This window comes from Aotus nancymaae, unplaced genomic scaffold, assembly GCF_030222135.1.
Source record: "Aotus nancymaae isolate 86718 unplaced genomic scaffold, 86718_ANA_hifiasm-v0.15.2.pri h1tg000097l, whole genome shotgun sequence".
NCBI classification, from domain to species: domain Eukaryota; kingdom Metazoa; phylum Chordata; class Mammalia; order Primates; family Aotidae; genus Aotus; species Aotus nancymaae.
In genome coordinates, this window is record NW_026988512.1 from 2,446,958 (window position 1) to 2,462,659 (window position 15,702).

Sequence of the window (15,702 nt, forward strand, 5' to 3'; positions counted from 1 at the left end):
TGCAAATTTTGAGGACAACCCTCCCTGGAAACACAGATTCCAAAGAATAGAAGTCAGTGTTCCAAAGTAAGCAAGTTTGGGGTCACTTTTATAGACAAAGCTTAGGGAAGTTTAACAGAATTTCAGCCTCTTTCTGTGTAAGGCTGAATGCGTAGTCACAATGATCTCATTAGTCAAGGTGGTTCTTCTCGTTTGGGAAAGGTATATTTAACATTCTACACTGAAGATAGAACTGTTGTGAGCTCCCTGTTTGGGCACTGTCTGGTCTGAGTTAAGTATAGGGTAACAAAAGAGGCAGTTAATCTATCACAATGATCGGTGATTGGAAGAGGGAGGACTGGTCTTTCCTAGTCAATGACAGAACAAGGACAACGAGGAAGAGGTAAGCTGTAATCTCAGAAACAGAAGTCACAACATTGTGAGGCCATATAACTCACATCACAGCCACATCTCTCTCAAAGCTTAAAGCATTTGGGGGTTTCCAGCAGCTCTTAAATTTTCTTTATTTTCACAATGAAGATACTAATTTTAGAAAACTGTATCTAGATCTGAATTCAGTTTCAAATTTTGAAAAAATACCAGCATGAGCCAGGTGGGGGTGGCTGATGCCTGTAAATTCAGCCACATAGAAGGCTGAAACAGGACGGCCACTTGAGCCTAGGAGTTGAAGGCTGCGGCGAGCTATGACTTCCGCTCTACTCCAGCCTGGAGCGGCACAGTGAGCCCACATCTCTAAAACAGAAAACAAAACAAAACAAAGGAAAAAATGTTAAAAAGGGAAAATACCAGCATGAAACATCTACAGCAAGTTTCTTTCTGATCAGACACAGATAAAGAAAAGCCTTCACATGTGCACATGCAGCCCAGAGAAGGTAATACTAGCTTCAAACACAGAACAAACCAAATATTTATGTAACTAATAACCATAAGGAAGTAACTACAAAAGTCACTCTAAAGCAAAGAAATTTTAATTCCAAATATATAGCAAGAAAAATCTGTGTGCAAAATTTGCTAACTAATCCCAAGAAGTGAAAGTTACAAGACCAATTTCTCTCTGTATCACACGCGTGAGCATGGGACACAGATGTGTGCAGGCACACACATGGGCCACAGAGAGCTGTCCGCGTTGTATGCAGCCTTCAGATTTCTGTTCACACTCCCCCACCCTCCTGAAGCCTTCACAGAACACGTGGCCCCCGCTGGGCTCCCTGTGTTGGAAAGCCAGTGGCGTTTCCAGGGTATGCTGTATGGTTTAGAGTATCATTTCTCTCTATGATTTTATTAAGTGAACTCACATTCTTAGCTATACCAGCATATTCTCCATCATACCCCCAACAATATCTAATAGAGAGCTTAGTCCACAGGCAAAGCTTAATTGATATTTGTTGATTAATTAAACCAGATACCAGGAATTTGGGATGGAGCTGTCTAAAACGGGGACAAATGTGCTCTCTTCCTCAGCCCCTCCAAATATTTCTAGCTGTGTGTATGTGTGTGTAATTTTCAGTATGCACCTTAAAATATATTTCCTTACATTAAAACAATCTCCAAAATACTATCATCATACTTAGTAAAATTAATAATTCTACATTCAAGCTTCCCATCGCAGAAACATGTTAGATATAGTGAACCCCAAGTTTCTCTTCAAAGAATCACTATGTCAGTATGTTCAGCTCTTTTATTCTTTAATTCTCTATTTTAAAGTTTAATTTCCTTATAGTTCCAGTAAACAACCTCCTCCACCGTTTCTAATCGGTAGTTCACATCTGTTCCCCCGGCCCCCAGCTCAGCTCCGTCCTGACTCATCCTGATCACCTGCTCCAGTCACCTGCTCTGGTCACCTTCTTTGACCAGGGTTCACCCCTGGTTACCTGCTCTGACCTGCCCGTAACCATCCTTCCCTCCAGACCACCCACCCTGCCACTCCAGCTCGGACCCCTGCTCTCTTTAAAATAGCCAGTTGGGATTAGTCTAGTTTGTGCAGTCTAACCGTAGCCAACAGGGGAATGACACAGCAGTAGGGACGACCCCCATCAGGCATAAGTACCCCTTTTCCTCCCTTGTCCAATGTGCACTCACCATTGTTCCATCTGTGACCCACACCCTTCAATGTTAGTAAATTGTCTTGCTGAGAAAATTTATATTTAATTTATATTTGAGTGCTACTTCTCTTGTAGCATCAAAAATTCTACTTATAACACATCCTAATTTGATATTTAGTTTGTCTCAAATAGGATCCGACCCAAGACCATTTGTTATGCCTCTTAAATCTATTTTAATCTCTCTCTTGGCACTGATTTGTTGAAAGGACCGGATCTGTCTTCCCCAAGTATACCTCACTATTTGAATTTTGTCTGATTGCTTCTGGTAGCATTTAGCTCATTCTTCTGTCTCCTGTGTTTTCCTGTAAACTGAAAGTTCCAACTGTAACCCGAACCATAATTCTGGTTCAGTCTTTTTTTTCTTTTCTGAGATGGAGTCTCACTCTGTTGCTTAAGCTGCAGTGCAGTGGCACAATCTCAGCTCACTGAAACTTCTGCCTCCCAGGTGCAAGCGGTTCTCCTGCCTCAGCCTCCCAAGTAGCTGGGATTATAGGCTTGTGCCACCACACTAGGCTAATTTTTGTATTTTTAGTAGAGATGGAGTTTCCCCATATTGGCCAGGCTGGTCTCGAACTCCTGGCCTCAAGCAATCCTCCCGCCTCGGCCTCCCAAAGTGTTGGGATTACAGGCATGAGCCACTGCACGCAGCTCAATCTTTTTGATAGGGATGTGCTATAGATGAAAACATGGTGTTCATATTGTACCATAGTGAGGAGGCAGGCTACTTGGCTATCTGATCATGAGAGTTAAGATTAATTCCTAGATTAAGGTAATGCAAATCTGATCTCTCCACTGTATTCATTGGTGAATCTATTGTCTAGCCTGTGGCCACAACACACAGCAAAGTTATAAAAACTCTTAGCTATGATCTTGGTCCCTTTGGAGATGGTGTCTAGCCAGCTAACATTGGAACATCATAATTTCCTAAGAGTAATATTCTTATGTTGGAATGGACCTTTCAGTTGTGTCAAAAGTCTTTCTCTAAAGCACCTACTGTTATCTATTTAAATTAATTCATCTAATTAACCGTGACTACCAGATATGTTTAACCTGACATGTATTTCTTCTTTGTATTAAAACTTTCTGTTCAGTATGTCGATCAAGTAGCAGTAACCATAAAAGTAACCCTATGTCTTTGGCTCATGGACATAATCTCGGGTTTGGGAAACCTGGGAAAGAGCAGCAATCCATGCCCAGATGCGGACTGTCTCCCCTCCAGGCAGTGTCGATGGCCATGGGACAGGGCAGCCCAGCCTGCTGTGGAATTAGACATGCTCGTCTGAATGCTCAAGGATGGTCTCAGCTCTGGGCATCAAGAGGAGAGTGAGCCAGGCCTGAAGATCCCAGTGTTCAAAAGGAAACGATACAAGGATGAAAACCGTGAAGGTTAAGTCAGGCAGCCTTTAAGAAACAGCCCTGTGTGGGAGGCGCTATGATCGCTCTTGTTTTATAGGTGAAGGTTCTCTTCATCTGCAAAATTCCATGGGGTGGGACTGGGGAAGGATTCACCCTACTTTACTCGGGTATCCCCAGTCATACATTTCCAAACACCAGCGGGAAATTGTGTGATTGTGTGTGTGTCGAATGGATGCAACAGCATCTCCAGTTGAGAATAACTGGTATCTGAACCCATTCAGGATGCTATGATAAAAATACCATAGATTGGGTGGCTTTGAAACCGCAGACATGTATTGCTTACAGTCCTGGAGCCTGGAAGTCCAAGACAAGGTGCCGGCAGGTCTGCTGTGTGGTGAGGGCTGCTTCCTGGTTTATAGATGGCCATCTTCTCCCCGAGTCCTCACATGGTGGAAGGGGCGAGGGAACTCTCTGGGGTCTCTTTCATAAGGGCACTAATCCCATTCATGAATTGGGACCTAATCACCTTCCAAAGGCTCCTCTTCCTAACATCGTCATATTGGAGGTTAGGATTTAAACTTATGAGTTTGGGCCAGGTGCGTTGGCTCACACTTGTAATCCTAGCACTTTGGGAGGCTGAGGCAGGCAGATCACTCGAGGTCAGGAGTTCAAGACCAGCCTGGTCTGCATGGCGAAACCCCGTCTCTACTAAAAATACAAAAACAATTATCTGGATATGGTGGCAGGTGACTGTAGTCCCAGCTACTCAGGAGGCTGAGGCAAAAGAATCACATGAATCTGGGAGGCAGAGGTTGCAGTGAGCTGAAATTGCACCACTGCACTCCAGCCTGGGTGACACAGAGAGACTCCATCTCCAAAAATGAAATAAAATAAAATAAACTTATGGGTTTGGGGAGGACACACATTCAGTCTACGGCAGCTGGATGTGCTGAAGCACTGAGATGATCGTTCCAAAGTCTAAAGGGGGATGGGAGAGGGGAGGCGTGCAGATGTGTGCCCCTGTTCTTACTGCCTTGTTCCTGAAACCACCTCAGTAAACATTCTAACGGTGAGAAAAGAGATCTGACCTAACCCACTCCATCTTGCCTTTAACCTCCAAGCTGCTGTTGTTTATCCCTGGACGTCGGCCAAACTAATTGGAAAGAACTTACTTTATAGTTTTAACTTTGTTGTTGCTTATCTTTTTTTATTTTTCTTTGAGACAGGGTCTTAGGCTATCACCCAGGCTGGAGTGCAGTGGCAGGATCACAGCTCACTGCAGCCTGGCCTTCCCAAGCTCAGGTGATCCTCCCACCTCAGCCTCCCCGAGTAGCTGGGACCACAGGGAGGCACCACCAAGCCCGGCTAATTTTTGTATATTTTTGTAGAGATGGGGGGGTCTCCCTATGTTGCCCAGGCTGGTCTCGAACTCCTGGGCCCAAGCAACCCACCTGCCTCGGCCTCCCTGCTGGGGTTACAGGTGTGAGCCACCATGTGCAGCTTCGTTCTTTCCCTTTTTCCTCTCCAGATGTTCACCTTCTCTTATGTAAAATGTACCATTGGCAGCCAGCCTGTCCCTCTCTTTACTTGTCCCACCCCCCCACACCCCCTCCTGCCAAGGACTTGTATAAATGTCAAGCTTCCTGAAACGCTCTCCTGAAAAACAGCCACAGGTGTGTCTGTGGCTCCTGTTTTTCCGAGACTCGCACTCAAGTGACTTAATAAACCTCGATAATCAAGACACGCCTCAGTCCTTCATTTTGGTCGTCATCGTTTCTCTGAAAAGTCAGATGATCAAGCACCCGAGGCCACATCCAGCACACGGCTTCGAGAGCTCCCAAGTGGAGTTGGTTGAGGGCGCAGGGGTCTCTGCCTGCCTTTCCCAGCCATCTCCAGTCTGGCTTGTGAGCTCCCAGGACGACCTACGCTGGGCATCGCCCCTCTGCACTCAGCATCTGCTAATGTCAAAGGTTTTTCCTCTGCCCGCTTTCTGCTGCCTCTGCCCTGGGAAGTGTGACGGGGTGGGCAGGGCAGGGCAGTGGGGAGAGGAATCCTGGGATGCTTCCATCCGGCCTGTGACTTGTCTTCCTCCACGTGTCGGCCACGCAACTCTTCTCGCCACCTCTATGATTGCTCTCATTGTGAAAACAGTCTACATAAGATGTTTTTATTGTTATTATTATTTTCTTTTTGAGATGGAGTCTTGCCCTGTTGCCCAGGCTGCCTCAGTCTCCTGAGTTGCTGGACCACAGGCGTCCACCACCACATCCGGCTAAGTTTTTGTAGTTTAAGTGGAGACAGGGTTTCACTGTGTTGGCCAGGATGGTCTCGGTCTCCTGACCTCGGGATCCACTCGCCTCGGCCTCCCAGAGCGCTGGGATTACAGGTGGAAGCCGCTGCGCCCGGCCAGTATTTTTATCCTTTATGCTCATTAACATAAACTTTCTCAGGTTTTTTGTTTGTTTGTTTTTTCTAACTGATTGTCCTGATCTTCCTAAAATAGGTGGGCAGTTTGCTGCCTCATCTTCCTGACACAGTTTACGTTTCAAAGCCTTCTTCTCCCTGCTGACTACAGTGAAAGATGCCCCCCAAACCACTCTCCCTAATTCAGGTGTCCTGCCCCCAGCCCCATCCTGTGGTGGTGAGCCTGGGGTTGGGGCGGGGAAAGGATGAACCAATTCAATTGATTCACTTCTTTTATTACTCGAATCTCATGGAAGAGGATGAATTTTACAGGAGTTAGAGACGTGGTTAAAGAGGAGATTTGTGTTCGAGTGTTGGATTTATTAATTAGCTGTGTGACTGTGGGGAAACTACCTTTTGAGATAAAATAAGATTTGGGTTAAATAATCTAGGAGTTTCATTTCACATCTAAGACATTGATTATATAGTTCAGATACACAGACGACCCCTAATGCGTGTGCACACGTGTGAACTAACACACAGATATTAATGATGAAATCATAATCAAGAGAGCTTCAAGTCAATTTTAAAAGTTAAAATTCTCAGGCGGAGCTTGGTGGCTCATGCCTGTAATTTCAGCACTTTGGGAGGCCGAGGCAGGCGGATCACCTGAGATCAGGAGTTCGAGACCAGACTGGACAACTTCGTGAAACCTCATCTCTACTAAAAATGCAAAAATTAGCTGGGCATGGTGGCGAGTGACTGTAATCCCAGCTACTTGGGAGGCTGAGGCAGGGGAATTACTTGAACCCAGGAGACAGAGGTAGCAGCGAGCCGAGATCGCGCCATTGCACTCCAGCCTGGGTAACAAGAGCAAAACTCCGTCTCAAAAAAAAAAAAAAAAGAGAATTAAAAACAAAATAAGAATGAATAAGACCTAGTATCTGCTAACATAACAGGGTGACTGTAGTCAAAAGTAATGTAATTGTACATTTAAAAATAACTAAAAGAGTATAATTGGAGTGTTTGTAACGCAGAGGATTAATGCTTGAGGTAATGGACACCCCGTTTATAACAATCACCAATGCGATTATTACACAGTGCATGCCTATATCAAAAATCTCACATAACCCATAAATACATACGACTACTATGTACCCACAAAAATCAAAAATTAAAAAATAGAATAACCATCTGATCCAGCAGTTTCACTTATGAGTATATACCCAAGATAACTCAAAGCAGGTACTCAGAGTTACTGGTAAGCTCAAGCTCATAGCAGCAGCCAAAAGGTAGAAGCAACACAAGTGTCCGTTGACAGGTGAATGGACACATAACGTGAGGTAAATACACACGATGGAATATTATTCAGCCTTGAAAAGGAAAGAAACATGTTGACACGTTACAATATAGATGCGCCTTGAAGCTGTTATGCTAAGTGAAATAAGCCAGTCACAAAAGAACAAACAAAATATGATCCCACTTACATGAGGTGGCCAGAGTGGTCAAATTCATAGAGACAGAACAGGGGTCGCCTGTGAGGTACGGGAGAAGGAGCAGGAATTGCTTACTGGGTGCAGCGTTTCAGTTTTGCAGGACAAAGAGTTCTGGGGGTGGATGGGCGTGAAGGTTGTACAACATGAAGGCATTTAGTGCCATTAAACTGTATGCTTAAAGCTGGTGAAGATGGGAAATTTTATGTTCTGTGGTTTTACCACAGTTAAAACATTTTAAATGAAATTAGATACTGATTGGGCTTAACAATAAAAAATAAAGTATTGAGTAACAACCAATCTTTTTTAAAGACAGGAAGATAAAATGTAAGAAGTATTATAATTACCAATATTATAAGGAATAAAAATGCCCTAAAGTAAGAGTCACTGAGGCCGGCTGTAGTGGCTCATGCCTGTTATCCCAGCACTTTGGAAGTCGAGGCGTGAGGATCACTTGTGGTCAAGAGTTTGAGACCAGCTTCGCCAACGTGGCAAAACCCCGTCTCTACTGAAAATACAAAAATTAGCTGGGTGTGGTGGCAGACGCTTGTAATCCCAGCTACTTGGGAGACTGAGGCAGGAGAATTGCTTGAACCCAGGAGGTAGTAAGCCGTCATCGTGCCACTGCACTCCAGCCTGGATAACAGAGCCAGACTCTGCCGCAAAAAAAATTAATAGGGCCGGGCACGGTGGCTCACGCCTGTAATCCCAGCACTTTGGGAGGCTGAGGCAGGTGGATCACTTGAGGTCGGGAGTTCGAGACCAGCCTGACCAACACGAAGAAATCCTATCTCTACTAAAAATACAAAATTAACAGGGCTTGGTGGCGCGTGCTTGTAATCCCAGCTACTCGGGAGGCTGAGGCAGGAGAATCACTTGAACCCGGGAGGCAGAGGCTGCAGTGAGCCAAGATCGTGCCATTACACTCCAGCCTGGGCAACAAGAGCAAAACTTCATCTCAAAAGAGAAAAAACAACGTATCAAACAATGCTGAGAGGTGTGAGCTACATCACAGAGACATGCACAGGAAATCGAGGGTGCAATAGTTCACAAGTGTTGCAAACAGTTCACAAATGTTGCAAGGTCCAGTTCCCAGAGTTCATCTCTGACATGTCATGATACTGAGAAACAGCATTCACTGGCGGCACAGCAAAACTTCTTCTTAGTGTGGCCTGATGCTAATCACATTGCTAGGCTGTAGGATAAGTCATCCATGTCCTTGGAAGCCGAACACACAGACACGAGGAGCGTGGCCGAATACTGTAACCGTGGGTAATGCCTCATCTGCGCACTAGTGTCGTGACACATCCACTTCTCCCCCTGTGCTACATCGGAGGATACGCCGCCTCCCAATGTACAAGAAAGTCCTCGTTTTCCATCTAGCCATCAGCTTTGGTAGATGGGGGACTTGGGTAGGAAGCCTTTGCGTTCCTTTCCTTGTGGCAAGGAATGCAGAACAAATATGGTGTCTGTAACTTTCTGAACATAAAGGAAAATACATTTTAAGATTTTCCTGTGTTCCCAAGTAGTGGCTGTAGAAATAGCCCCGCAGTTCCAAACACACAGACAATTATAAATACCCAAAGAAATACTCTGTCCACCACCATGGCCACGTACTTCCAGTCATCCTCTACCTGAAACGCAAACAAAAATTAGAGCTGGTTTAAAGAAACAAAACCATAAGAAACATGCTTTGTTTCATCAATAAGCTGCTTCTCTTTCAAAGGAGATTTCTCCGGCACGTTTTAAAGCAAATATTGGCAAGGCGGGCAGATCACCTGAGGTCAGGAGTTTGAGACCAGCCTGGCCAAACATGGTGAAACCCCATCTCTACTAAAAATACAAAAATTAGCTGGGCATAGTGGTGGGCACCTGTAATCCCAGCTACCCAGGAGGCTGAGGCAGGAGAATCGCTTGAACCCGGGAGGCAGAGGTTGCAGTGAGCCAAGATCTCACCACTGCACTCCATCCTGGGTGGCAGAGTGAGAGATTTCATTTCAAAAAATAAATAAATAAAAATAAAAATAAAGAGAATATTGGTGTTACTTTGGTGAATCCGTGTCTCCTGTATAGGACACATAAGAAATTTTTTTTTCTTTTTTTTCTTTTACCTTCAAAGCTACTGCAAATCAACACATAAGAAATTTTGTTTTGTCTGCAGAGGGCGGTTGCACAGCCTCCATGAGTGCCTCAGACAGCAGACTCTCCGGTAAAGCCCCGACTCCATGGGTCACCGGGGACCTTTCCTAACTGCAAGAGACACCCCTGAGAAGCAGCTGTTCAGAGCGCTAGACTCATACTTTGCAATGCTGGGTAGTCTGGCTCCGTGGCAAGTCTGGGGAATGAGTTTGAGGCGGGGGCTGCCGCTGGGGATGGCGGATGTGGAGTATGATTGAGGACCTCTTTATCAGGAAGAGGTAGTCCTCTGGCCCTCAAAGGGATGCTGGCCGCGGAGAGCTAGTCATGTTTCTCGCAGTTCCCGACCCTCCAGCCTTCTGCCACTGTCTCCACAGTGGTGTCTTGAGAGCCCTAACTGGTAGTGATTAAGTCAACAGCAGCTGTCTCTTAGATTAAAAAAAAAATTTTTTTAGGAACAGGATTTTGCTGTGTTGCCCAGGCTAGAGTGCAGTGGTGTGACTGGGGCTCACTGGAACCTGGAACTCCTAGGCTTAAGCAATCCTTCAGCCTTAGCTTCCCAAATAGCTGGGGCAACAGGCTTGGCACATTTAAAAAAAATTTTTTTTAAAAACAAAAGGAAAAAAAATTTGTTTTTTAGAAACAGGGTCTCAATATGTTGCTCAGGCTGGTCTCAAACTTCTGGCCTTAAAAAATCCTCCAGCCTTGGTCTCTGGAAGTGCTGGGATTACAGGCATCCACCACCACGCCCCGCTAATTTTTGTATTTATTGTAGAGACAAAAATTTTAAATTATATGAAGCTGTCACCACGAAGGTGAATCTTTCTGGGCTCTCTTGTCCCGTGACACACCTGCAGGACAGCCATCCAGAGCGTCTGCCCTCTGCACCAACAGGGCAGGGCGGACTTTCCGTCTCACAGTCCCCTTTCACCAGGAGCGATGGCTGCCGGCAGCTGCAGTCCGAGGTCAAATCCAGACACCTGGCCTGAGTTTCAGATGACCTCAGCTAATCACCCACGTGGTATGGGAAATTGGCATGATTCTCTTGAGCTCTGTCTTTGGAGGCTGAGGGAGGTGCATGCTGCTATAGTTAGACTCTGGGCAGCAGGAGCAGAGTACGTGAATGCTAAAAATATCCCTGGGGCTCATTTCACCAGCACCTAAATCCCTCTCGAGTAGAAGTGGGACCAGAGCTGCCAGAAGGAACGCACTCCCGCCTTTCCCACTTCTCCCAGCACCCCCAGGCTGCACGCTGCTCTGAGCTCATTTCTCCTTCCCTCTGGGGCAGCTTTTCTCTATCTTTTTATTTGCCACTGTTTCTCGTTCAGGGGCTGTTTTTGTGTGTGTGTGTGAGACAGGGTCCTGCTCTGTCTTCTGTCTCCCAACCTGCAGCCTCGAACTGCTGGGCTCAAGCAATCCTCCCACCTCAGCCTCTTAAATGGCTGGGACTATAGGCGCACACCAACACGCCTGCTAATTTGTTTGTTTGTTTGTTAGTAGGATAGGGCCTTGCTATGTTGCCCAGGCTGGGGCTCTTGGTTTCATTAACTGAGGTTGCCCTGAACGTTTATTTATTTATTTTTATTTTTGAGATGGAGTCTTGCTCTGTTGCTCAGGCTGGAGTGCAGGAGCACAATCTCAGCTCACTGCAACCTCCGCCTCCTGGATTCAGGTGATTCTCCTGCCTCAGCCTCCCAAGTAGCTAGGATTACAGGCCTGTGCCACCACACCTGGCTGATTTTTGTATTTTTAGTAGAGATGGGGTTTCACCATGTTGGCCATGCTGGTCTGAAACTCCTGACCTCAGGTGATCTGCCCACCTCGGCCTCCCAAAGTGCTGGGATTACAGGCGTGAGCCACGGCGCCTGGCCCTGAATGTTTATTTTAAGCCAATTTTTTTGAGTTCACATCTCTGGAGGTGGAGATTTGCTCTGGGGCTGTTGGCACCTGCAGGTCTGACCCCGTCAGTCCACCCATAACCATATAATAACAGAGCCAGATCTCAGCAAGGCTGCCTGACCCTCTCAGGAACAAAACTCACAAAGGTCTGACTGTGTCTCCAGAGCGCCCGAAGGCATGTGGAGGGGACGCACGTTTACCTCCTTGGTTGCATTGTGGCTCTTCATGTTTTCTGCTATGAAATGAACACTGTTAATCACATCTTCAACTTCAGGTGAGTGCTCCGAATTTTCCGCCATCCACTGTAACGGCTGATGGCTTAATCTTCTCTTGCTGGTGGCAAGCTCATTTGATTTGTGACAATGGAAGCATTCTTTAAACTGTCTGGGTTCCCCACGGCTCACAAACTTGCCCTTGGTAGGCCTCCTGGCAAGGCCTCCGGGCACTGCATCAGAGCCTGTGCCCCTTGTCTTGTCCAGAGGCCACCTCATCAGCAGGACCTGGGGCAGCAGCTGCAGGAAAACCGTCTTCACCCACCTGGGCATGGCGTGTGTCGTCGGGGTGCGGTAGTGTATGTTCAACACAAACACGGTCACCACGATGGACAGTGTGACAAAGATCATGGTGAACAGCAGGTACTCACCCACCAGTGGGACCACCAGAGAGGTGGACGGGATGGTTTCTGTGATGACCAGCAGAAACACAGTCAGAGAAAGCAGGACTGAAATACAAAGCGTCACTTTTTCACCACAGTCCGAAGGAAGGTAAAAGACCAACACGGTTAGAAATGAAATAAAGAGACAGGGGATGATCAGATTAATCGTGTAAAACATCGGCAATCTTCTAATGTAGAAAGAATAGGTTATATCTGTGTATATCTCCTCACAGCAGTTGTATTTTATGTCATGTTTGTAGCCAGAGGCGTCAATAATTTCCCATTCACTGTTTTCCCAAAAGTCATTCATATCCACTTTGGATCCAATGATTAGAAGATCGATTTCAGCTTTGTCATACGTCCAGGAACCAAATTTTAGTGAACAGTTTTGATGATCAAAAGGGAAAAAGGTGATATCCATAGGACAGGAACTCTTAAAAATAGCTGGTGGAGACCAGGTTATCGTGCCATTGTATTTAAGAAGAGCTTTTGTCTTGCCTTCGACTTGGAAGTCACCAAGAGCACTGCAAAGTAAGTCAGACGCCATTAGTAACGCTCCCTTTGCTGTGCGCCAGAATACACCAACGGCAGCTTTGGAAAGAGACTCAGCGGTCAGAGACCCATACTTGTTATAGAGAACAATGTCGGGCTTCCAAATCTTATCCGCAGGAACGCGAAGAGTCTCAATGCCGTCGTATTCCGTTGGATCCCAGCGCAATTTATAATCATTCCAGATCTAAAATGAATAGAAATCAGCTTTTAAAATTTCTTAAAAACTTTCTTATCAGGCCCGTTGGCTCACACTTGTAATCCCAGCACTTTGGGAGGCCGAGGGGCAGATCACTTGTGATCAGGAGTTTGAGACCAGCCTGGTCAACATAGTGAAACCTCATCTCTACTAAAAATACAAAAATTAGCCAGCAGTCATGGCACATGCCTGAAATATCAGTTACTTGGGAGATTGAGGCAGGAGTATCGCTTGAACCTGGGGGGTGGAGTTTGCAGTGAGCTGAGATTGCACGACTGTATTCAGCCTGGTTGACAGAGTGAGACTCTGTCTGGAAAAAAAAAAATTTGTTTCTTGATAGCTTTCTTCCAATGATAATTTTATGATGGCTCAACAGCTGTTTTTGAAAAAGAAAAATATGTCAGGCATGGTAGCTCAGGCCTGTAATCCTAGCACTTTGGGAGGCCAAGGCGGGCGGATCACGAGGTCAGGAGATTGAGACCAGCCTGGCTAACAGGTGAAACCCCGTCTTAATTAAAAATACAAAAAATTAGCCGGGTGTGGTGACACTCACCTGTAGTTCCAGCTACTTAGGAAACCGAGGCAGGAGAATCACTTGAACCTGGGGGGTGGAGGTTGCAGTGAGCCGAGATTGTGCCACTGCACTCCAGCCTGAGTGACAGAGTAAGACTCCATCAAAAAAAAAAAAAGGAAAAAAAATGCATTCTTTGTTTTTTTGTGTTTGTATGTGTATTTTTAGTAGAGAGGGGGTTTCACCATGTTGGCCAGGATGGTCACGATCTCTTGACCTTGTGATCTGCCTGCCTCGGCCTCCCGTAATGCTGGAATTATAGGCATGAGCCACTGAGCCTGGCCAAAAATCCATTCTTATTTGAAGAATGTATTGGTTTCTATCAAAATCTGAACAATTATATCCATGGGGAAAAGGGGGCTAAATAGCTGAGCTGGTTTGGCAAATATTTCATTAGATGATTATCTATTGATTATTAGTTAGCTTGTCAAAGTTTCTGGCTCAACTTCCATGTTCCATGAGCCATACTCACACTGGAGTGGCATCCCATTTCTAATACCAAAAAGCTCAAGGGTATGATGGTAAGTTTTGTCTTGTTTTTTAACAAAATCTGTATAAAAGATTAAGACTTCCTTTCTTTCCTTTTTTTTTTTTTATCTTCAAGACAGAGTCGTGTTCTGTCACCCCGGGCTAGAGTGCAGTGGCGTAATCTCGGGTCACTGCAACCTCCGCCTCCCAGGTTCAAGAGATTCTCTGGCCTCAGCCTCCTGAGTAGCTGGGATTACCGGCACCCACCACCACACCTGGCTAATTTTGTATTTTTATTGGAGACGGAATTTCACCATATTGCCCAGGCTGGTCTCGGACTCCTGACTTCAGGTGATCCAACTGCCTCAGCCTCTCAAAGTGCTGGGATTACAGGCGTGAACCACTGTGCCCGGCCAAGACTTTCTTAAGGAAGAGAGGGTATAACTGATAACACCAGCTGCTGGGAATCTCACATACATCTTCCTATGCTCAGCTACTGACTTCTCCAAGCCTGGTCAAGCAGGCAAGCCTCAGACCCTCGAGCTCAAGTTACAGATAAAAATGGGAGATCTGAGAGCAGCAAGCAGGAAGAATGGAAATCTCTGTGTCAGAGGAACCTCTGTCACCAGGTGTCTGCACCTGTGAAGCGTGCATCAAGTCAGCTGTTACCAGAGCTGAACTTTAGGCTTTGGCGATGACCTGGTGGGTAATATTTTATATTCTTTAACCAGCTGGAGATGGAGCGAGGTAGTGCTTATGGTTGTTTTTTTTTTCCTGCAAGGCAGTGCTGAAGGAATGCTTATGGGTTTTATCCATTGGACATCATTAAGCTGACACATGATATAGGCACATACATGACGCAGCCACAAATTGGTTTCCATGATCTGGTTTACTTCATCCTGGGAAGAAGAAATAATATGTTTAGCCTCAAATGTGCTACGCAGAAATGACAACTGAAAAGAACCAAATCTGACTTATTCATGCCAACGGAAGAAGACTGAAAGGTAATGTCTGAAAAGCATCCGGCATGCAACCAGAAGTGCAGCATTTCCACATCTCCCCGGCCCTTTAAACGTGGCCTTAAACTCTTTCAGGGATGAAGCGCTTCTGATCTCTGCAGCCTATAAAGGTTTCTAGTTCCATGAAAGGAAGGGAGGAAAAGAGCGGCAGCAGGAGGAGGGAGGGAGATGCTGCAGGCCGTGGAGGGGATTGCAACCCGGCTTAGTGTTTTTGCCTGTTCCCTAAATTCCTCCCATCCTCATATCTCAGGGTTCTCCAGGCTCTGAGTCCTGAAAGCCTGCCACGGGAACCTACCTTAAAATGTCAGCCTCCGCAGGGCGCAGTAGCTCACGCCTGTAATCCCAGCACTTTGGGAAGCCGAGGTGGGTGGATCACCTGAGGTCAGGAGTTCCAGACCAACCTGGCCAACATGGTGAAATCCCATCTCCACTAAAAATACAAAAAAATAGGGGGCCGGGTGCAGTGGCTCACGCCTGTAATCCCAGAACTTTGGGAGGCCGAGGCGGGCAGATCACAAGGTCAAGAGATCGACACCATCCTGGCCAACATGGTGAAATCCCGGCTCTACTAAAAAATACAAAAACTGGCTGGGCGTCATGGCTCATGCCTGTAGTCCCAGTTACTTGGGAGGCTGAGGCAGGAGAATCACTTGAACCTGGGAGGCAGAGGTTGCAGTGAGCTAAGACTGCGCCGCTGCACTGCAGCCTGGCGACAGAGCGAGACTCCATCTCAACAACAATAAAAATTAGCTGGGTGTGGTGGTGGGTGCCTGTAATCCCAGCTACTCAGGAGGCTAAGGCAGGAGAATCGCTTGAACGCTAGGCAGAGGTTGCACTGAGCCAAGATCGCGC

General features: G+C 46.2%; 1 protein-coding gene across 4 annotated transcripts in view; it reads right to left on the reverse strand.

The window, feature by feature from the left end:
* Positions 1 to 8,321: 8,321 nt before the first annotated feature.
* CHRNA6 (cholinergic receptor nicotinic alpha 6 subunit) overlaps positions 8,322 to 15,702 on the reverse strand; it is a 31,900-nt gene continuing 24,519 nt past the window's right edge. For 2 of the 4 annotated variants that reach the window (XM_012476097.2, XM_012476094.3), the window contains 3 exons: positions 14,686 to 14,730; positions 11,590 to 12,780; positions 8,322 to 8,988 (listed from right to left, as the gene is read on the reverse strand). In XM_012476097.2, coding sequence (XP_012331520.2) covers positions 8,857 to 8,988; positions 11,590 to 12,780; positions 14,686 to 14,712 — 1,350 coding nt within the window. In that variant the 5' untranslated portion in view covers positions 14,713 to 14,730 and the 3' untranslated portion in view covers positions 8,322 to 8,856. Of the gene's footprint in view, positions 8,989 to 11,531; positions 12,781 to 14,685; positions 14,731 to 15,702 lie in introns of all 4 variants that reach the window. The other 2 variants (XM_012476096.2, XM_012476095.3) reach the window with 2 other exon arrangements.